This window comes from Rhea americana, unplaced genomic scaffold, assembly GCF_003343005.1.
Source record: "Rhea americana isolate MKP2758 unplaced genomic scaffold, rheAme1 scaffold_189, whole genome shotgun sequence".
NCBI classification, from domain to species: Eukaryota; Metazoa; Chordata; class Aves; order Rheiformes; family Rheidae; genus Rhea; species Rhea americana.
Genome location: NW_028186027.1, coordinates 1,447,192 through 1,470,677, shown reverse-complemented (window position 1 = coordinate 1,470,677; position 23,486 = coordinate 1,447,192). Strand labels below are relative to the sequence as shown.

At 46.6% G+C, this 23,486-nt stretch overlaps 2 protein-coding genes across 2 annotated transcripts; both read right to left on the bottom strand.

Annotated features, from left to right (window-relative positions):
* Positions 1–494: 494 nt before the first annotated feature.
* On the bottom strand, positions 495–8,683 carry PNPLA1 (patatin like domain 1, omega-hydroxyceramide transacylase). Its single transcript, XM_085302276.1, has 8 exons — positions 8,482–8,683; positions 5,326–5,558; positions 4,126–4,191; positions 2,370–2,582; positions 1,919–1,979; positions 1,666–1,806; positions 1,141–1,249; positions 495–609 (listed from the first exon to the last, which is right to left on the bottom strand). The coding sequence occupies exons 1-8, from the start codon at positions 8,681–8,683 to the stop codon at positions 495–497; spliced, it is 1,140 nt and encodes a 379-aa protein (XP_085158402.1).
* Positions 8,684–15,499: 6,816 nt separating this feature from the next.
* Positions 15,500–18,944, bottom strand: LOC146597361 (uncharacterized). The gene is made up of 7 exons (XM_085302300.1): positions 18,923–18,944; positions 18,026–18,853; positions 17,073–17,207; positions 16,572–16,633; positions 16,034–16,297; positions 15,991–15,993; positions 15,500–15,544 (listed from the first exon to the last, which is right to left on the bottom strand). Exons 1-7 carry the CDS (start codon positions 18,942–18,944, stop codon positions 15,500–15,502), a joined length of 1,359 nt encoding a protein of 452 aa, XP_085158426.1.
* Between the last annotated feature and the right edge of the window lie 4,542 nt (positions 18,945–23,486).

Sequence of the window (23,486 nt, the reverse complement as noted above, 5' to 3'; positions counted from 1 at the left end):
ACATGTATGTTTAGCACTTGGATAGGAGATCTGGAGCATAAACACTTGGTGCAAGAGCATTACTACTCTGACCCAAGCACTCCCACAGCTCTGGCTGGTATCAAAGTCTGGCTGCTCACTCTCAGAATGTCCAGATTGTTAAGTGCTTTCAATCTATGAGAGTTTAGCACCAAAACATCTCCCAGGATCTTGGACTTGCCTGATATATCCTGCTGGGACAGAGCCCAACAGATAAATGCTCTGGACGAAGGATGCATTACTCAAGGGAAGTGGTGCTAAGCTGGTTCGTAGCTTCTTTGGGATGTCACTAAATAAATGGCAAAACATTGTGGGGAAAAAAATCAGCCACTTCTAATTTGRAGTACCCAACTTGGAATTTTTTGCCAAGCTCAGCAGCAATGACCTGTCAGTGAGATTCCCTGGGGTTTCGCTGGATGTCCTTCTGCTCTGCATCCTCTCCTCCTCCTGCTGAGGTTTTAAGTTGCCCAAGTGCTTCAGCCCCTAGGTGCAGCTCTTTTAGGCAAACCAGGCACCATGTTTTGGAGGAGMTTCTGGAACCATTTTACCATGGAGCCGATCCCTTCTAGCAATCCCCACAGCTGCCGTAGCCTGGAAAAGCAAAAAAAAMCAGACACAGTTTGATGACTGGTAAATGCAGCAAAAGAGGGAGGGTGTCAACAGTAAATGCCTATTGCAATACTCTCTACCCTCACTAAACAATTTTGTAATGGTACTACTAACTGTATCCTGCTCTACTAGAGAGCTTTCCATCAGAAAATAACAAATCTTCCTGCAGAGGAAGGTGATGCCATCAAGCCTATCTTGCACAAGGGAAATGGATGTGTACTGCCTTGCTCTCATCAGTGGAAGAGGGACTCTGCACCAGCCTGCACTGTCCCAGAGGCTTCCCCATGTGTTTCTGTTGGAACTTCCACCTGAAGGCTGCTAGAGCCCACTGCACACCCCAGCGCTGAGCTTGCACGGACTTCTGCGTGCCCAGCACTAACCTTGCACCGTCTTCCTACAGYCTTGCTTCTCTTCCCATCTACCTCCAGACGTGGCCAGATCTCCACTGCTGAAGGCACAGCCAGTGGTTTCCTTATCAGGATCTGCCCCATCCCTTTATGAAGACGCTCTTACCCTTTCCTGACAAAAGCTGGCATCCTGATAGGGAGCTTATATGATTGTAACAGGATTTTTGACAGCGCATCCTGCAGTCCAGGCTGCTGCTTCCTCCACCGAGCCAGGCCTGTGCCCATGAGTGATGACACAAATAAAGAAAGATCAGCCATAAGAAATAACAAAAATTGCTCTTGTCTGTCAGCTCTTGCTGCAGCTCAACCAATGGATACTGGAGCCCAGGCTGTGATCCAACCTGTCCCACTCTTGCAAAGCTTTTCTGGGATGGCTACTGCCCATGGTTGCCAAAGAGCACTGGTGGCACTGRTAAGAAATAAAATGGCTCATAATCCCCCTGGTCTTCTGGCTCTAAGAGGGGGAACAGCAGCTAGAGCTCTCATGGAATCTGCTACAAAGCAGATACAAAAATATTTTATGTATCCCTATAGTATCTTAAATATAATACCGCTCCCTTCCAAGCCTGCAGCAGCTCTCAGTGGCCCCAACTGCTACCAAAGGTCAAGATCATTACCCAAAATGCTATACCTGGAGGGAAGTGTGGTGTCAGGTGCCATGGTGCTCTTTTGTGTAGGCTGTTCAATGTCCCACTGGATTGTGACAGGTCATTTTTCCCACACATGCTGGCAAATCGGAAGTTGCCGTCAAAATAGTTTGTGCCAAAGGCATCTATGAAACAGAAAAAGAAAGGGCTGATGTTCTCAGAGGATGTCCCAGGTGGCTGTGCAAAGCTGCTGGGCAGTAGATTAGGCTGCCCTTTTGGTCTCAGGGTAAAACTTACCATTCCTGTACAGGAAAAGAGCAGTATCCTGATACCCTTGGGAAAAAATGTCGTACAAGACCTGCAAGGAGAAACACCTGAGGTCACAAAAGTGCGCTCAATCAGGCACTAGCAGAATCAGTCCAMGGCCAGGAGCTGTTTTACTGTGGAGAGTTTTGCATTGACCATTCTAGAAGGCAGCAAACACAAGCTGCTTTATAGCCATCAAAGCACTAGTTCTTTCCAGCTTGTGAAACCAGGATGGACCCCATCCCAGRTTGGTCACCCATCTGCAGTGTCTGCTATGAGATGCAACACAGAAGTGGGGACTACCCCAAGGCCTGGCTCCTCCCCCTTTAGTCTCATTAAATAGCGATGGAGATTGATGTGAACCTTAAATCCTGGGAAGGCAGGTCCAGCACTAATTTGCGTTACCCAAAATAAGGCTGGGAAGAAGACACGGTGGGCTTACTGTGGAGCTAGGTGGAAAGAGAGCGTAGCTAATCCTGCACAGATTTTCTATTGAGATCTGAATGCTGCCGTTAAAGATCTGGAAACAGAAGAAGATAGCAGGACAGTCCCGTGGACAGATATCAAGCTCTCCTGTGAATGGGGACACAGTGATCACAGCTTCCTCCAAGCTGGAAACAGGCTGCAGGCTGGTGAATCCTCCATCAACATATCGCTGAGGAAAAAGAGCAGAGAGAGGATACGCTTTGAGAAGAGGATTGCTACAGAGTCCGTAGTCACCAAGAAGAAAGCAAGCAGCTCCAGGAGACAAACCTCCTGACAGGAGCCAGTCCTAGCATGTCTAGTCCACTTGCAGCAACATCTCTTCCCACCTCTCACCCTTTATCCGTGCCTTTCTCAGCTCCTCCCTGGCACCCTGTCCACAGCACCAAGCCAGGGTCTTTGACCAAGATCTGATGTAAGGGACTCCACCAGGCAGAGACCCACCATCCCAGTGAGAGAGGGGCCATAAACTAAGTCTCACTCCTTATTATATCCTGAGGTTGTGCTGTATGGCACAGCAGCTGTAAAAGGTTTACGTGTCACATTGAGCATGGTGCTGTAACAGCATTTATTAAAATAAAAATGTAACTGTTTTATTSACAAAACTTCATGAGATTGTTCCAGGAGTTGTTAGCCAATTCAAATGTCACTGAATTTACAGTGTCATATAAATGTGAAGTCCTCCGTCTCAGGTTCAGTCTTACTCTGTTTTTCTTGTGAGCTTAAGCAGTAGGATTTCCACATTTAATAACTGCTTGCAAAACCCTGGAGGATTCACTTGGCAAGGAAAATATCATTTGATCTATTCTGACAGGAATCTGAATTTGCCACCCACCTCAATGGGATCTGAAGTTGCAAGGACTGCGGCTGATCAAACTTAAATGCTGTTGAAATGAAAGCGTAGAGGAGCCTTGCACAGTAATGTCATAGAGCCATGGGTCTTGCAAACTCTGTGAACTTGGTGAACATGTTCTGCAGTGTGGGTTAAGATGGAGATCTGACCTGCAGCCAGTTATAGATTTCAGTGGCCTGAGTAGACTCAGTCAGTGTAGACTGACTCAAGTCTGGAAGATATCCCAATTTTATACCAGCTGCAAATCTGGTATCATGGCTTTGTGGCCCTTGACACGTAGGCAGGTTACCATACGTCAGCTGCCCTGCGGTAGGTGTCCCATCTGCAGACACTTAACCATCACACTGCATGAAAAATGGAAAGTATTGTTTTTTGTTTTTTGTTTTTTGTTTTTTGTTTTTTTTTTTTGAGTATTAGCTACAAGCTAGCTCAAGTTTGTTGACTTATTGTGGTGTTTCACAGAGTATGAATATGCACGTGGTTAGGGGAGGATTCCTCCCACAAACTTTTGATATTTCAGTCATACATGTCCCTGCCTAAGCTAATGGAGACATCTGCACTGCAGACGAATCTTGCCCAACTGGATTGCATGTCCCAAGTGTGGGTGCCATATCACTTTGGAGATCTGCAAGGCAAGTGCCTTGTCCAGTCATCCAGGCTCTGTCAGTAAGCAAAGCAGAAGGAGAGGGCTCTCCAGATGGCAATTCAACAAAGCTATAAGTTTAGGTTGGGATGAAGAATGTGCCTCTGTTGCCTAAGAAGATGCCTAGACATTTATATCCCTCCCTGCTCAAGGGAATGTAAAGTTTAAACACAGGAACATACTGCTGAGAGCGTATGTTTTGTTGGAAATAGCACTTACCACACCTCGGTAGGATGGAGGGATGAATCCACAGTAGATAGGAAGAAAGCAGCTGCAGAGGAGAGCCTAGGAGAGAGAGGGGTTATAGAAGAGTTGCAGTAAAGTATATGTTTCTATAAAAAGTTCTGGACAAAGGGCTGTTCAACTGAGTGTATGCAGATTCAAGCTTGACAAATCACCTGGAGCCTCATTGCCAGTACGACCTGGACTTTGCACATGACTGTGTCAAGAGGAAAAGTTTCAAAAAGGCTAAAGCATCTAATTTCAATAAAGCTGAAAGGCTTCTCTTGATAAGGGCACAGCACATCATTTTCACTGTATAACTGCCAGCAGCGTTACAGTTCTGTATCTGTATTTCACTGTCCAAATGCTGCTCTTTGACCTTGGAAAGGTGAAACTTTTAGGTTGTTTTCCGTATTTGATTTTTTTCCGACAAAACTGACATTCTCTCAAAACATTTTGACTATGTTGGGATTTTTCAGTGGCCAAACCATCCTGCTGGATAGTTTGCAACCATTCCTCACCAGTTTCTTGAGCTGGGAGTCAGCTCAACAGCTGGGAGTCAACTAGCAGCATGAGTTTCTGGGGTTAACCTGGGGCAGGCACCACTAGCTGAATTTCAGCATCTCCTTGTATTTGTCATCCTCTGTCATCTCCCCAGGACAACAAAGCCCAGAATCTCTTGGYGAGCTCCTTTAGGAGCTGAGATTCTTGCTCTAGCAGCTAATTCACTGGTTAATCAGCTGTTGGTGGTTTGGCAACCCAGACTTTTTGTGTAGTGCTTTTTTCCCAGGAAAGTGCTGAGGCAACAAGAGGAATTACTGCTGATAGGACTTGGCCAAGGAGAGACCCAACCAGAAAGCTCAGAGGTCATGTTAACATTAACCTAGCTCTTTGCAAGGGGTCATTAGCACTTATTAGAGCTAAACAACATGTCAGCATGAGGTTTTTGAGGCTGAAAGCAAACTTTCTGCTCTTTTAGCATGTTTTACTCCTGTCAGGCTCTGGGCCCAACAGCATCTCCCTCTGCATACTTCAGTCCCCTTCAGGCCTGGCGGATCTCACTGTGATGGGGCTTCCCAATGCTCTTTCTGCCTGATGTAGAAAACAGTGCAGCTAAAGTCATCAATGCTTACAGGACCTCCTCCTCAAAGGAGTAGCAGGAGGTCTTCTTACAGGCCTCAGAGGAAAGTCCCTTACCTGAATGAGTTCCTCCTTGGAGCTGAACTCAGAAACCATGACGTTCTGGCCATCTACCACCCGTGTGAGGGAGATGTGCAGCCTCCCCGAAGCCACTTGATGGGAGTTCTCTGGTAGAATCCTCTGTAAAACAGCCTTGATATTTGCCAGCAGGCTGCACTTAGGAGAAAGAGGACCCAGGATGGTTTTCCTGACTTCCTTTGCACTTGCAAAGAAAAATTCTTTTAGGTCATCTGATAGAGGGAAAAAAAATAGAGAAAGTCAGTATTGTTGCTCCCCTAACAGTTATATTTTTAACCCTATTTTTAACACTGCCCCAAATTAAAGCCCTTTGCTTCCAGCGGCAGAACTTGGTAAGATCTGATATTCTAGCTGAACATTTTCCATGCTGTCTGCCTACAGGAGCAGAGGAAGGTTCAGAAAAGTCTGACAGTCATTGCACAGAGGCTTAACTGTTCCCTCTTCCATTTAATTTGCTTATTTGTGTTCAAGATAAATCTGCTTTCACCAGTGATGAAATGCAGATATTCAGCAGTAATGCAGTCAAGGTTTGAAGTGGCAGTGAATTGAAGTGAATTCAGTGGTTTGAAGTTGATCAAGCTCTATCTCTGCTTCAGTTTAGGGATGCATAATTTGGGATTGCTGTTCCAGCAGGGGCTCAGATAGCCCTCACATCAGGTAACTTGTTTTGTTCAGATCAGCTTCTCCTGGGGCAATTCCCTACATGAATCGACTGAAAAAGCCGTGCCTGAAGTCATCTGTGGCGGGCAGGTGTGGGACCAGCCCCTCTCCTGCAGGCTTCACCAAGAGCCCCTGGGAGCAGGAACCACTCAAAGGTGAGAACAAGGGGAAAACACTCCCCCGCCCTGCTTAGGTCTTTCCTCCAAGCAGGGCATCCTGGCTACACTGTGCTGGAACTCACTTCTCTCACCTGAGCTCCCCTGGTTACTGCCCAGCTAGTCCTAATAGTCATCACTTATGTCAGCACATCCCACAAACTGGATTAGGGGAGCAGCTCTGGATGAGGGCTCAGGATACACCAGGTTTTATAGGCTGTGCAGCAGTTGAGGGGAGAAAAATGCCACCTGCCAGACCTGTGGCAAGCCCAACAGTCAGCAGTGCTGAACCGATTTCAGGAAGGGAGCCAGATGCATTTGCCAAAACGGGAACGAGGTCACTTTAGGGGATACCCATGCCTTGGGTGGTTGAACTGGCATGTCGAAAAGGTTTTCCCTTTCCCTGATCCTGCAAAGAGTTATCCTTGTACCCTGGGTAGGCTCCACAGGACTCCTGACCTGTTAGAGCTAGCCGCGCACTTGCCTGAGCACTGAGACCTTCCCCTTGCGGGAGCAGGGGTCATCTGGGCTGTCCCATGAGATGGCTTTAAAAATATGGCCAGACAGATGGATTACATGGAGTGTCCTGAAGGCAACTGCAACAACTCAGGTATTAAGAGGGGTTATAAATGTTTGAGCGGATGTTTAGACCATGTGGCATGATGATTAATGCTTGACAGGTTCACACAGGGTCCCTGGGGAAGTAGAACAAGCCTGAGATGCCCCAGGAGGAGTGTTGGCCACAACACAAGAACACACCTGCTTGGCACTGCTTTCTGATCGCCCTGTGCCCTGGAAATGCAAGAAAGCTTGAAAAGACTGCCTGCAAGCTGCCGGGTAGAAAGTGTTAGCTAGCCGCAGCTCTGGGGATGGCTGCTGTGACTTCTCTGGCTGCCCGTGGGTTTGCTCAGGAGATGACCTGTCTCTCGGAGAGCCATCTATGATGTGGGTCCACAAGACTACAAGGGACACATGGGTCAGAGAGCTTAGAGCTACTTGGTCCCAGGCATGGAAAGGCTCAGCTGTAGCATTGCATACCAGGAACCACAAAGAAGCTCTTACAAGTGCCCAGGCTGCAGAAAAGCTGCAGCGGGAGCTTGTTCCTTTGGGGCCAGTCAGCAGTGCAGCCCCAAGACGCTGGGGCTGGAAAAGCAAAGTCAGCCACTGCAGTGTTCCTGAAAACACCCCATTACTGACCTGGCTTCCAGTTGTGTAACATGGGAGGAATTTTAAAGTAAGGGTGTTTTAGGGGGGAAAGTCCTGCTAGGATTTAGTGGACTCTGTGCTCCTAAATCCCCTGGTAGCTTCTGAATTTCTTCCCCACTTTCTTCTTCATTTTTTTGACCCTAAAACAGAGCACTTGATCCCTGCTTCTCCTAAATGTCCACATTATTTGAGGCAGGACGAGGATGTACCTTTGAAGGCTTAAATGTTGTTTACAGATGGACGCTGCTTAGGAGTGTGGTAGGATGTGATTATTAAAGTCGATTAACTGCTCTGAATTAACTCTATGTGTAGGTAATTTTATTAAAAGGGGAGCCTGTTTCCACAGTGACTGAACAGATTCAGTGTAAAACTCTCTAAGGCAGAAGAACATCCCCCTCTCAGTGGAGAAGGTCCCACTGTTCTCACTGGCACCTCCACTGACGAGTCCATGTAGATTTGCCAATGGGAAAGGTGCTCCGCTGTTTGGACACAGGAATCACARCATGCCTGTCTTTACTCTGGAAAGGCCAAATGGGATAACCCAAAGCAAAACAAAAATAGGGCTGTCAGCTCCGTAGATACCCACTCTGCCAAGCCGCATGGCTGTCACTCGTGTCTCCTCATAGCTAAAGAGGCTGATGAGCCTGATCTGTAGGGAATGAGAGGGCTTCGCCTGTGCCTATCCTCCCTCCTCTGCTGCATGGGTTCTCTCTGGATACATCTCAGCTCTCCCTAGAGCTACCAGCGAAAGAGAAGGAGATCTGCTCCTTCTGCTGTATAAGCAGGAAAACAAGCCTATAAAACACTACACGTAAGATCCCTCCAACACTCTGTGGTAACATGCTGTAGAGTATGTTAACAAACTTCTTCAGCTGGCACCACCCAAAATTGCTCTGGGGGCTGCAAAAACAGTGGCATGATTTTGTACCTTATGATTAATATGGATAGCGCCGGTAGCACATCCCCAGATCCCTACCTCCAGCTGTGACTGACTGAACCTACAATAGGTTCCTAACAAAAATCACCCTCTTCAGCCCTTTAAGGCATTAATGCCTGTGTTCGTATTTTGAAACAAAAATCAATAATGAGAAAATCCAGGCAATAATTCTCTTACCGAGGTTGGTGCCGCACACCACAGCCGCCGCGATTAGAGATCCGGCAGATGACCCATAGACCTTGCACGCCGACCTGAGCAGCTCTGGAGCCAGYTCCAGGAAGGACTGCACCACTCCTACCTGATACAAGATGAGGAAGCCACTGCCAGAAAAAGAGAGTGAGAATGGGGTGCCTGAAGCCCTGACATCCTCTTTAGTCATCTCCAGCCACGGAACTCGCAGAGATCAGTTTTCTGTATCTGGCTCGAAATCTCTTGTCTGTCCGTCTTCACAGAGAAATTTCAAGTTCTCGTCTCCCTTGATTTCTCCAGTATCATCTCTGTTTGGTTACAGAGGAATACAGAAGATGGATTTTTCTGCCTCCTTTTATGACAGATCCCTGAGGTGTTTAGATTCACAAGCTATTTTAATTACCTCCTTCGCTAAGAAGAGTAATTTTCTCCTGATCAGAACAGCACTAATAGTCCTCGACTGCAGTCAGTTCTTTGCTCAGGGCTAAACCAAGGCTCCCTTTTATAATAAGTGATCCTAAGTCCTCCTGGAGCCCTCCGGGAGATGGTCTCTGCGTTACTTTGCCATCACACCTTGGAACACCCCTGCAAATTTTCCTCTTTGCTTCATGCTTTCTTCATCAAGGGTGTTTTTCTAAATAGGATTCTGCTTCAATCCCAGCTTAGGAACAGCTCAGCACTGAGTGAGTAAAGGCTTATATAAGACACTTAAAGCCAGATGGCTTTAAGTTACACAAGGGTTGTATACAGGGCGTTACACAGAGCGCTCTGCGTGGCTGTGTTCGGTTTGGCAATATTTCTTTTATCTGTTCCCAATCTGAAGGTTTTACATCTTTGCTAGTTTCTTAGGTCTCTCCTGAAAGAAACCTCCAAGGACTTGGATTTGCTTTCCTGTTCCCATCCAGCACTATGCTTCCTAAAGCCCTAGAAGGATTCCTGCAGTAGCGCAGTATTCCTTGAGTCTTGGATTGAATGAAAGGGAAACTGCCTTCAGGCTATCTTCATCATCTGAATGAAAATTAAAAATAGTGAAAAATACAGTACAAATTTAGATTTGTACTGTCATTTCAGCCTTAATGCTGCTGCCAAAATACAGAATGAAAATTGCCATTTTAAATATATATATTCATTAAATATGTAGTAAATACTCTGTCTCCTATGATGTCCATATACATACAGTGGGCATACTATATAATGAATATTAGAAATGTTACATTCAAAATTGTGTATATATTACATACATATATGTATAATGGGCATTTTTCATCAGAGAGCTTTCATCCCCTGTGTTGATGTGGCAGTCTGACCACAAGAGTACAAAAAAACCAAGGGACTGTCTCAGCATCCTGACGAAACCTTTACAATGCTATTTTGCCCCAGATATTCATAAGGACCTGAAGGCTTTTTTCTTGGTCTCTTCAGCCATTCTGGGCACCTGCTGCTGGGCTTTGGCTAATCCACAACAAGAGGCTCTGTCAGGTCTGATTTCTGGGAGCAAAGACCCCATCTCTGTTGCGCAGAATGTTTCTTGATTGAAGCTTCGTTGGTACCTTCCCAGGCAACSTTTCAGCATCACCAGGTGAATATTACATGCAAGCATTCCCAAATAAATATAACTCCATATAGGCAAAACTGCACTTGTCTGAGTGCTGCCTTGAAGACAGAACAAGAGGCAGCAAGTTATGAGCTTGTAAATTTGTTAAAATGTGATCTGGACTATCACAAGGATAACCAAAGTCTGGAATTAGGACATTTGCATGTGACCATTTGCTGTCATAGAAATACAGCATTCATGAATTTGTTCTACTGTTTTCATTCCTGTCTTCCCTGTGCTTGATTTTTTTTAATTATTCCCTTGTCAGATGTATTTCTTACCACACGCCCTGCTCTATCCATCTATCAGGTGATTTACAGACATTGTCATCATGCAGTAATATCTGAGTTTTGATCTAGCATGTTTTGACAGTGATTCATGCCACTGTCTCCTCCAGCTCATAGGAAAGCAAATTCATTCATTTAGAGGACTTTATACCATCATTGCCAAGCATCTGCCAGTAAAATGAAGGTCAAAAGAGATACTGTCKTACTGTGACTGATTTGAATACGCAAGTGCACTGGAAGTGAATAAGCCTTTTAACACTGAAAGAAAATGTTTCCACRTTGTTAATTAACTGTCACAGTTACGTTCATCAGGCCCTTAAAACAGGAACTGCAAATGCAAGGCGTAGGGTGCTCCTGCTTTGCTCAACACTTGTAACYCTCAGCTGAGAGCTCAGCACTGGTTGCCAAGTTTCAAGAAAGGTATGAATGAATCCCATGGGACCTGCAGGAAAGCGCTCCACCATCCAGAGCACAGCACAAGGTAGGTTTCCCCATGGAAACTGGGCTAGCTAAAAGTTTTTGCTCCAGGAGGCCTCTGTTGCAACCAGGTTTGCAGAGCTGCATGGAGTGCAAACACTGTCAGGGCTGTGCCAGGAGATAATCTCCTCCTGAGCTTTCATAACAGACATCATGTTGCAATAGTTTCTTCTGTTGCAGCTGCCATAAAACAACATACTAAATGGGGTTTTTCTGTTTTGGGAGCCAGAAGGAAAACCTTATGATGCACATAAAAAATAATCAGTTTTGTACAAGATATATGAGTAATTCTGAGGGAAGATTGATGGGGAATGTTAGACGGCCCACCTAGGCTCTGTAATAAGGAAAAAGCCTGGCAGACTGAGCCCAGCTGCCTCAACAGAGTCAGTGGCAGCCCCAAATTAGGAGGCAGGGGACAGCAAGGCAACGCTGCACCAGGACAATTGCCCATCCCTGGGGRTGGATGACAGATGGCCAGCCTGGCAGGGTGAGAGTGAGCGCCCAGAAAAGCAGCAGCTGAGCCTGAACTGGTGCTGCCCTGCTAGGACTTCACRGCATGCCCAGATGCCCCATGCTTTCATTCAGGTCCGCAGAGAATCGAAGCTTTTGAAGATATACCTTGAGGCAGCAGCTGAGGGGATGTTCAGGCACATTACAGTGTTTTCCATACATTGCCCTAATCTCTCTCCCCCTGCAGCCTGTGGGGCCAGGCATGGTATTACTGCTGCAGCTTCCTTCACTCTCTGGACTACTGCGAGGTTTCTCACGGGAGGCAAAACTGTCCGCTATCCCCGCTCGCTGTAAAAGCCGAGGACTGGGGACAGGGTCCCACAGGCCAGCTGTATTGTGATCCTCTCCCTGGCCTGGTGCCATACTATCTGTGAGACAAAACCTTGCCATCATCCTCTTAGTGACCAAGAACTTTGAGTTGATTGATTCGTTAAGTGGCTGGGTGTTTTCCTAAGCTGCCTTCCCCCCACCTGGCACTCTGCAAGGCAGGATTAGCTGGGACTAATGACTCCAGAAATGCAGGATCCCAGCAGCATCCTGAGGCGCTTTTAGAAAAAAAACTCCTTGCTCACATTAAGCACTGAGCCATCCCACAGTGCTGACAGGTGGCTGTGGAGACTGTGGTTTTTCTTTCCTTCTTGTGCAGGATAGCAGCACAGGTGGCCAGCTCTTGTGATCCCAGGGATATTAAGGAGAAGTGATTGCCTTAGAGGTCTGAAACCATGGCAGGGAGTTTAGGGAAGGATGAACGTAATACCAAGAGTTGGAAACCAATCAAAACTCTAGGGCTAATAACTTGTCCTTCTTTAATACTAGGAGATCTTCAGTGGCCACAGGCAGTCAGGGTCTCAATTTTATAACCAAGAGATTAGGCCAGCATGTCAAAGTCACTAATGAGCAAAGACTTGAACAGTGAGAGCTGTCAGCACTAGGAGCCAGCATGAAGCTCTCTGTGCTAGTAGTAGGCTTCACCTCTCCAGCCCTCTTTCTGTAGCAGCCAGACCCCAAGGACAAAACAGCATCATTAGTTTTGGTTTGATAGTTTGGGAACACAAGCCTGTTGTGTAAGGARCTGCAGGCACTTGTCTTCATGTTTAGCCAGCACCACTCCCCCAATGAGTGGGAAGGAGAAGGGCCCAGCAGGCACAAAAGGAGGGTATTTGGTTCGGCTGTGACTCTGAGAAGAGGGGGAGAAAGGAATGGATGAGATGAATAGTTTTCTCACAGTTGTTTTGCCTGGCAGGAGTGTCCCATGCACAGAGGGGAGAAGGTGTCCTCGGGGAAGTCAGTGAGTAAATAAAACCCTGTTCTGCTCRATGCAAATCCAGTCAGGCACCCAATACTGCATGATCTCAAATACAAAGCAAATATCCTGGCCATCAAAGATTGTTGTGTGATCCTCCCACCAGGTCCCCGCTGTATGCCCAATACTATCTCACCCTGACCTGGTCATCAACTCTATAAAGTTCCCTAAGTTCTTGGTGCTGGACAGGGGCAAGATAACATCATGAAGGCCTGCAAATAGTCAAGACCAGTTTCAGTTTCTCCTGCAGTAAAAGTCTGATAAGCCTAGTTCACAGCCAAAMGGAAATACTGCACTTGTGCTGCAATTAAGATTGGCATTGCTTGAACAGGATGGAGGAGTGGGATTATATGCTTTTCACACTCCTAATCACACAGGGCTAGACCGGACTGACCCCTGTGAGGTGCCATCCTCTGGGGCTTTTCATCAGCTGGTGATTCCAGTCTCTGTTGATCTCTCATATTTTTCCTTAMACAGTTTGGGAAGAAGGGAAATTTTCATCTATATGGGGAAGGGCTATTTCCTTTTTACAAGGACTTTGCTTCTCCATTTATTTGTCTTTGCACATTTGCAAGAATTGAAAAGATCGATTGCTTTGGGAGAGGAGAGTGAGAGAGTGATGCTGGATGTGACCCACAGATTCATGTGCCATGGTCACAGGTGAGGACAAGGGACACACAAATCTGCCCTGAGGAGACTTGAACACATGGAGCTGAGCCCAGCATCAGGAGAGATGTAGAGCATGGGCCCAGCCATTGGGTGGGCAAGGGCCACTCTGGTGAGGAGGACCCACAGCAGTGCCAGGGATGCAGCACTGCACCATGAAGGTTGGGACATCACTGGGACGAGACATGGCTGTGAGGCTGGAGGCCCTGCTTGGAGGCACTTCGGTCAGCTCCAGAGAGCAACAGTTTCTCTCTCCTCTGGATCACTCTCAAAACAGGCCTCGTTGGCTTCCCTGGGCTATTTGTGATATGACTGTGCTTCTTCACACCAGAGGGTGTTTCAAGGCCACTGGCACCATTAACTCACTCTTGCCTGCTGCAGGATCCAAAATTTCATCCTCTTCCTCCCATGCTTGGGCCTCCCGTGCTCACCCAGCAGTTGTGTCTGACCCCAGCAAGGTCCTGTTGGCTCCCACTGAACTCAATCATGGCAAACCCGGCACAGCCCTGAGCCAAGATCCACAGCCTTAATCCAGGGCCCTGCTTAGGGGTTTGGGCAAAGATTAGCTGAGAATGTTCCCAGTGATTATGATTTAATCTCTTTGACATTTCACATCTTCTTAGACATAATAGGTGAGACCTCAGCAGCTATAAATCTCCTCAGTCCAYTGGGGAGTTATATCAAGTGCAGCTTCTGGGCCACTCAGAAACAAGCTTTACTCATTTCTTTGTGTCAACACAATCTGCTTTTGCTAATAAATCTCCTGCTGCTAGAAAGAGAATGGCCATAAATAGACAAAAATGGCTGGACAACACCAGGTATCTGCTGTAAAATTTACTTTATTCCACTTTACATCTAGCTTGAAAGGAGCAGCCCACAGCAGCTGTAGCAAGGCAAACTTTATTCCAAGTGTAATRTCCATACACATCTCTCATTTCCTTTAGACAAGACTGGCTAGCACTCAACTATCACATTTGAGAAATGCTCTAGAAGAAGCTATAGAACAACAATACATCTTTTGGCACAGAAACTTGTCTTGGCAGAGTAGTTCCAGCCTAAAATCATGGTGATCCATCCTGCCCGTATGCAAYCCACAACCCCATCCTAAACGTGACACTTGGTGACCCTGAGGCTCTGCTGTCTATAGGATTAAATTAGCTTGAAATCAGGTGCTTCATCCTGCCAAAAATGGTTTTACTGTGACTATAGAGAAGGCCACACCATCTGCCACAACCATCCCAGTGTGGCCGCATCACGTCTCAGCAAATCTGCATCCAGCAAACTCAGCTACAGATTTTCCATTCAAGGAAAAACTCTGATAACCAAAACAGCCAGTAACATGGGAACTGCAGGTCTACATGAGCTTTGGTTCAGTTTTGCCCTGCGTCCTATCTCCAAGAGCAGCCAGTTCTGGATGCTCCAGAAGGACATGAGCAGCTTGAGCATCTCCCCCAAGATCTCATCCTGATCACTCCAGCTGGGAGAAAAGCTAAAGCCATGAAATATAATATCCTTTCCTTTCCAAATGACACAATTAACGAAGATGTCAAGGAGCAGCAGGGGTCAGCTGCCTCCTATGGGACCTCAGGGCTGGGTGGGAGGACGCTAAGCTGGTCCTGAGCCCTGGCAGCCAACCCTTCCCCAGGGCCCCTASAGATGATAAATGAAAGCCGTGACAGCTGGCACTTTTAATACAGCATCGTATTCAAGAAGGGAGCATGTGCACATCTGCACAACACACTTAAGTGTGATTTTTATGGACTTTTCTGAACTGGATCTTTGTTTGACAGCAGAAGCTATATATTGCACATACACAGATACATATGGAAAAGCAAGTATAAAAATACACATAGACAAACAACCTGTCAGGTAAAACATGCATTAGATGAGAGCTAAAATGCAAATATAGGGCATACCCCTAGAAATATGGGGTGTGTTTGAATTACAGACCATGTCGTTGCCCCAGCTAGGTAGTTCTAAGCATTTAATGCTGCTGTGTCTATTACCATTGTTTTCCTTAGAGGATTTTAAATCCACAGGTCACAAATTACAGCAGATTCAGATCAGCTACAAGGATTGCTCCCCACGTTGGTAAATCTGCATCCTTCGGTTCACAGACACGATGGGCACCAGCCATGGTTGGGAATGCATGTTTTTGAGCAGCCGATTTCAGTCTGGGCTCTCACAGCTCTCTGTGTTGAACTTTCCTCTGTCCTGTTGAGACAGAATGAGACATCCATGAGTCCCTTCCCCATGTGGGTGATGCCGGAGAGCCTGGACAGGCCTGAACTGGGGATGGTGCTATTGACATAGCACGGTCTGTATATATTCAGTAGGAAATTTTCCCAGAGGAAGGTGGAGGATATCCCCATTTATATCTACACTATGCACTAAGGTCAGCCTCCAGGCTGCAGAGATGCAGCACACAGGCAGGAAGCAAACCAAATCATGCTTGTTGTTCATGCATGGGCCACGTGCCTGTTGGAGAGAGATCAAGGCAACCTGTCCTACAGGGTTTCCAGCCTTTGCTATGGAAACAGGATCCAGTCCCAGAGCCCTATGCAAGATGCAGGACTCATTAACCCTTCCAGCGTAAGCTGGCTTGCGTGACATCCACTTATGTCTGTAGATCATCCTTAAATTACACCACTTGCTCTAACTTGCTGCTGGCAGCTCAACCATGAGCACATTRCTCCTACATACCTGAAGAATTTTGCTGTAGGACAATGGTGCAAACGAATCTTCCAGGTAGCGCGTGCCAAAGCCCATGATCCTGTTCACTGCCTGGTTACAGATGCCTGCTACCTTGGCAGTGAGGTGCACAGCAAAGGCAAATTGGATTTCTTCGGGGTTAATGTTGGGCCTGCTGGCTGTCATTTCCTTGCTGACATAGGCATCAGCCAAGTTCTTGAAGGAGCTATAGGACATTTCTTTGAAAAATGTCCGTAGTCGTGCATCTTCCTTTACCTGTTTAAGCAGCAAATGAACACACATGTTAAGAGTGAATAACTCAGTGTGTCATACTAGTGTTAGTGCTTTCAAACCACACTGAGAGCAGACAGACAGACAGACATGATCACACCCAGTCAAGGAATTAGAAGATGCCATTTCCTTGATTTTACAGAGCRTTGTGGCTTGGTGCTGCACCATGGAAGTCAGTGGTGTGGCACCATTTTACAGCAATGCGGAGCTTGGCCCAAATTCCTTGTACCCATCCACCCAATAAGAGGTTTCCTCTTACCTTCTTATCCAGCTCATCTCCTGCRCTCTGGAGGAGGGCAACAATTTTTCTGATGGCTTCCTCTGTGGAGAAAGAACAATCATTTCCCACATGATTTCCAGCCTTTTCTACAAGCCCCACACCAAAATGTTCTAAGGAGGTAATGCTGCCTATGTAGCCTCCCCAAAAAATTCTCCGGGGGAAGGACATATGCCTCTATCCATGGAAAATACATGGAAATACAAGACTATTGACAAATGCCTTGTTTCCTCAGCCAGGAAAAAGACCCTCCTGTCTTTAAATTTCTCTCTCTCAAAATCAAGCCCTGATGCTAAAAATGAATCCAAAGCCCACATACAGTTCTTAGGGTCACATAAACCCATGGGACAGGCCTTAAGTGAGTTTGGGGTCTTGTACAGGTTCTGTGCATGGGCACAAATCTCATGCCAACATGTTCTTGACACCTGCAGCTATGGTAGCAATGTTAGCCTGCGATGAAGCACTGTTGAGGGCAACACTCACCAACTCCATCCGCACTAGCTGGTCCCTGCAGTTCCTTGAACCTGTGCTCGCTGTTCCCCTGGCTTTCGCTGCYGTGGACTATCAGCCCTATCTCTTCAGAGACTTGCGCGTAGTAGCAGTCAGGCTGGTCTGTAACTATTAGAAGAAAAACACACATTCAGAATTGAGGGTTTGGGGCGAGTCCCTCACTGATTAAAAAGGAAATGAAGACATGACGAGTGCCTGATTAGCAAAATTCCTGCGCGTGCTCACTTCATGCTTGTGTTCACCCTGGATTAGTGTAGACCATTAAATTAACTATTAGACTGTGTTTTCTGAACCATAAATGAGCTTCAACGACTTGCCCGGAATTGACCAAACCCTGATAAAAACCATCTTGTTAACTTTTCAGCAGGGGAAGGGCTCAGACAGAGTAACTTGTACAGTAACCTGCTGTACAAGTAACCTGCTATGTCACATGTTCTCATTCCCAGCCTTAGCCAGCAGCAAATTTAAAGCGGCTTATCTTAGACCTTTAATAATTAAAGATATAATCTTGGATCCCAAATGGAGGAGTAAACTAAATTGCAATGTCTCTCATTTGCTAGAGGTGAAAAACCTGTGCATAGATAGCTACTGGGGAGCAGCTGACTTGTAGTAACTTAYTGCACTCCCAAGTTTGAGTAATGAACTATGCCTGTCAACTTCACCCAAGGCCATCTTCAAGCAGAGCCAAAATTGACCCTTTTCTGGGACAGCAATTTGAGTCAGAAGCCCCAAAAGCTTGTCCCAAAGCCCTGGAAAGCTGGGATGTTTGTTGGTGTGCTCCTAATGGAAGGGAAGGATTAGAGTTAGGAACTCAGCACTGGACCCTCTCCCTTGCTTTGCCAAACATAATCCTGCATTCAGCTCCCATCTGCTTTGCCCCATCCTCCCAAGAGGTGAGAGGCAAGAGTGCAGGGGCTAAGTCCCACCTGGTGAGGCTGGTCTCTGGATGTGCCTCAGCAGAAGGCGGTTGGGTCTCCTGACTTTCCCTTCTGCTCCTGCCTCACCCCGCTCCTCCTCTGCGGCAGCATGCTTCTTAAAGGAGAAAACCCTCTTGAGGCTGGGTCTCTTCTTCAGAGGTTTACCCAGTGGCGGGGATGTGCTCACATCTGTTCCAGGTCTTTTAACCACTTCTGTTTTGGTGCTGTGAGGAGCTTTGATATCTTTTTCCTTTGTTTTTTGTCCTACATTTTCCTTCTGGTCATCAGGGTTCTTCTTGAAGAGGAAGTTTAAGAAACTTTTGAACCAGGCGTGTTGGGTTTTCCCCTGGGAGGAATTCTTGCTGCTTTTCCCCTTGTGCTCTGACTCTTCTTTCGTGGAGTTCCCCAGAGCCGATGCTTTGCTCTGTTTATCCAGAGYCTCTTCCAGATCTGATGTTTTGGGTCCCTCCTCCTGGTCCTTCTTCAGGCTACTTTTGGAGCACGAATAATTGCAGAAGTCGCTTTCTGACCTTTGCARCCTGGCTGTCTTTTTCCCTCGCCCTCCAGTTCTCTCCTGAAATCTCTTCTTAGGAGCCAGGGAGTTTTCACAGCAGCTCAGCGAGCGCCTGACATAGATTTCCAGCACTTTTTTCGCCCCTTGCCTGTCTAGTGAGAGGATCTTTCCTGGTGGGTTCCTCCTTGGGTCCCATGGTGGCATATCCACATCCATAACCCGTATGTTGCTGCGGAGGAAAACAACATTTTCATTGTGGTTTTTGCTTTTCTCGCCACACTGTGCRGTCAGCTTGGGCACGATGGAAATAACTGCCTTTTGGACTCAACCCAAAGGGGAGCTCCTGGTGTCTGAGGCTGTTTCAATCCTTGGTAAATGATCAACCCTTTTACAGTTGTTATCTAAATCGTCCATATCTAAACCATGTACACAGGGTTTTATGATGCTATAAGCTGGGCTATAGACACTACTGATACAGGAAGTGAAACTGCAGAGCTGAGGGACGAGSTGGTCACAGGTTTCAGAAGGAAACTGCTGAGCCCATTAACCACCTGAAGCTGCCTCCCAAAAGTGGGTCCCCAAGGACCAGTGCTGGCTGGTCCCRCCTAGTTGTGCAGGATTCAGCAGGTTTGCAAGGGTATAATGCAGATAATGTGCTGCTGAGTCTTCATATTGTAACATGAATGTGATGAAAAACCGTACCAAAAGCACCTGGCCTCTGACAAGCCACACAACCCCCAACCTCAGATTTCTGAGTATTTTTCCTCAAAGTAATGTTGCTAAAAAAAAACATTCCCAGACAAGGCCGGGTGCTTCCAGCCAGTCTAAGGCCTGACACCAGGTTTCTCAGAACTGCTGGAATGGGTCGTTCCCCCATGCTGGAAGTAGGCTGCAGAGCAAACCCAGCACACCAGGGCCGGGAGCTTCCTTGGAGAAAGCAATGTGGGAGCTTGCAGACAAACTCAGTTGCTCCCAATATTGGCYGAACATCTTGCAATGACACGGCCCCTCCATGTGCTCTTGGTAGCTCAGGATTACAACTGGCACTTAGAATATCTGATCAGTCTTTTTTCAGCAATCTTTTCCTGTTCATTTACAAGCAAAACTAAACAGGAGATGAAAAAAAAAAAAAAAAAAAAAAAAAACAGAGTCCAGATTTTCTATCCCCTCAGACATTTTGCAGGACTTCTGCTTTTGATAGAGTTACTCCTGAAATACAAAATTCAGCCCTGCACAGCCCAGCAGCGGAAAGTTTATGTACCTTGCAAGTCCAGCTAAACTGTCTCTTGAACACTTGAGCTGGACTGAGCCATGACTGTTTCATGCTGGCTCTGAGATCCAAACCAGACCTTTTTCACTGCCAAACATTGTTCAAGGAGCAAACACCACAATCCGAACGGCTTCGCTCTTGGTTGTACAAACAAGCTGCACTGGAGCAAGGCAAAAGTCTCTGCAACTCAGGAGCAGTGCCAACCACTGCTAGGACAACCCGGATGAGCGCTGCACAACACACATGCACACCAATCCACCACAATTCAATCTTTCTCTGGATCGAGAAGGCAAGATGCGCCCCTCCAAGGCAACTTCAAAAGCATCCAACAGCCCAGGTCAGTACCATTAATAAATCATTCGAATAGATTTAATCACAGCAAAGCAACAACCCCCTCCTGCTTTGATTGATTCCAGTACAATTGAAACTATATCATTTTTATTTGCTCTTTTTGTATTTACCTTTCCATTAGTAATTCTGCCTTTCTGGACTTGTGAAGACAAGCTCCTCAGCCACAAGTACTGGGGGTTATCAGGCTCTCTTGGGAGCTGCTGTTTTTATACCACAGACTGGTTGCTTACTGAGCAACTCCTATTTTTAGCAGCCATTCAGGTATGAGAGAGGGCAACACTTCCGCGTGGTATCTCTGTTACCCACTCCCTCGTGGCGGGAAGATACATCACCCATATCTGGAAGGCAAGCGCGCGTGAGTTTCACTGGAGAAGAAAACAATTTCCTGATGACAAATTGCAACAAACCAGCATAAAACACCTATGTTGGCTCGTGTAATGGCTGCCCTTTGAAACCAGCTAAGTCAGCTAGTTTACTTTTCACAGGTGTGTTGCCATGTTTAGGCTTTGTCAGGTGATTTCTGCAAGAAAGGCGGAGAGAAATCATGTCTTCCTCAAGAAAATGAGGATCCAGCAGCCAGATCTCCCCGCTCAGATCCCAGGAGCCCCCAAGAAACCAGATGTCCAAGGCTGCTGCACAGCTTGGAGTTGCTCTAGGGCACAATGTTAATAGACTTTCCTAACATCATATATGGCCTGGCTGAGTTGCTCACTGCTGGGTCTTTGAAACTCAGCCTTGGGTCCTTCAGACAGCCCATGAGCCACCCCAAAATGTGAAACACAACTCCATACTGGAGCATGAGCATGGGACAGCAAGTTTTCTGGGTTTAAGCACCTCATCAGCCGCTAACAATGAGGACAAATTAGGGTTTTTTTAAGACGTATCCAATGAATCTGTGGTGTTTCTTACACTAGATATTAATCTGGACCACAGYCATCCTCCTGTTCTCGCCTGTTGCCACCCTCCTGCAGGCTGCTGTCTGCCATCTTCATTGCTATTTTGCCATCTGATGGCAAAATTTTGCACTGCACCTTGCAAGTGAGGGGATGAGGAGGTATTTCATGAGCTGCAGTGGAGGCAGTGACCTGTGCTGTGCAACTCCCACCAGGACAGAGCTGGAAAATCCCTTGGCAAGATTTCAGCGTGAACAATGCTTCATTTTCTGTGTTTTTCAGCTAGAGTGCTGGCCAGGTCCATCTTGGATAAAAATGATCTTTTCCAGGTACTGGATTCAGCTTGCACTTGAATGAGTCCACGTTTAGTTTCTTTAGATCTGTTTCTACAGACTTTGTGGGCAATAATTTCCTATTATTTGGACCATCCTGCAGGAGAGAGCCAATCTTCTTCCTTCTTCGCCAATACTGATGAATCAGTGTCTGGTATTGATTAGGGACTAGCTCTGTTTTTCAGTGTCCTCATCTACTGCTGATAAGTAATTAGTCCATCCTTCAGGAGCTCCATGCTGCTGAGTAGCATATGGCTATGTCCTTTCATGAGAGGGTTGCTTACAGAGTATCAGGAGGCTCACAACCAATTTTGTTTGGGTGCTTTTTCTCTGCAACCGCCAAATAACAAAGAGGATTTTGAAAGGCTGATTGGTTCAAGGCCACTTTGACCAGACCGTGTCCCGTCTGGCAGTGAGGCATGGTTTAGCGTTGATGCTGGAGGTCATCCAACTCTAAGTGCAAACACCATTCCAGTTCATGGAAGACTTCCTATGATTAAACTGGGAATCCATATTGACTTATGGCCTTATCCAGGCCTTTCCACTTTGTAAGAGCACTTTTGGTGTCTGAAAATAGGACACCCAAAGCAACTCCAGCACTTAGTAGGGGTTTGCAGGATAAATTTTAACCTGAACTGTGATTCTGGAGCCAGGCTTTTATCCACATTCGTATCCCTTCTGGGATTTTGGACATATTCAAACCCAGTGGATGAGAGACATAAGAAGAAAATGTTTGCAGAAGACCAGAGCCAAACCAAAATCCTGTGTCCACAAACAGCCAGAGTTGGGGAGAAAGGTTTTAAGATCTAAATCCAAATCTGTCTGCTTTTCTCATCAACACTGGGAGAATGAGGAAGCTAGCAGGCAGAGAAGTCATGTGGGGGGAGAACACAAAGAGAAGATTAGTATCTTCAGTTTAGTGATGTTTGAGGGAAAAAGCAGAACTGAAAATGCAAGGACGCAGCCTAGGGGGAGACTGGCTTTATTTACAGAAATTTGTTCCAGAAGATGAAAAAAACAAGGGAAAGGAATAGCCTTGCATGAGTTGTGAGTTAAAATGTGCTCCTGAGCAGAAACCAGGAGTCAAACCTCCAAACTTCTTAGAAACAAGGCAGCCACAGACTACAGTGTGGGAAGCTGAGGTTGGATATCAGGAAAAACCTCCTCTGCAGAAGGTGGAGCAGCCTTCAAACAAGTTCAAAGGGAGGTGGGAGGTCTCTCTCCTGGGAGGTTTTGAAGACAAAGTCATGATCAGTCTGATCTGGTGCTGGTGACAGTCTTGTTTTAAGTGAAAAGGTGCACTAGAGATGCCAAAGGTTCCTTCCCGCCAGCATTTATGTGATTCTATAAATGGGAAACACCAAMGCACAGAGGGATCTGCAACGTCAGATCTGAGTCAAGATGCAGGTGTTGAGGGACAGCCACTTCTTCCCCTGTAGGCTAAGCTTTGGATAGACCGCACAGCAGTWTATGGGACCTGCAGGGCCCAGCAGCCTCAATAGGCACCACTGAGCCCACTTCTGCTGTGCATCTGGTCTGAGCGATTTGTGGTCACCAGCCTCCAAAGCAAATCTTACTTTTCTGCAGCTCAAGGATTGATTTTAGCCTGCTTTCCTCAGGAGATGAGCCATGTGAGACAGCACTGCCAGTRGGTGGGTGTGAGCCTCTATATTTGCTTCTGTGCAACACCTTGCTCTAGGCAACACTGTTCAAACCTGCTATCAGACACATCTGAAGCAATAACAGAGGTCTTCAAGGAATTAAGTGCCTAAATATCTGAAAAAGCTCATGTRAAGCACCTGCCAGGGTGTATCTGCGCCACCACCCCTGGACTTCAGTCGCAGCACAAGTCATTGGCTTGTGTATGCTCTTGATTGCTGCACACCCACCCCAAYCAGCCCTAGTGCAAGTGGCAGTTACTTGATGTTTACCGAAAGGGATGGGTTCTGTGTCCAKAAAAACAATGTGTTTACCATTCTTCTGCTTCCATTTACCATCTCAGCAAGAAGAGCCATGATCACATTGTCCTAGGGAGGATGTGAGTACTTCCTGGGAGCCAGGAAAGAGCCTAGTGCAGTGTCATCGCTCATCATAGCAAAAGTGTACTTTG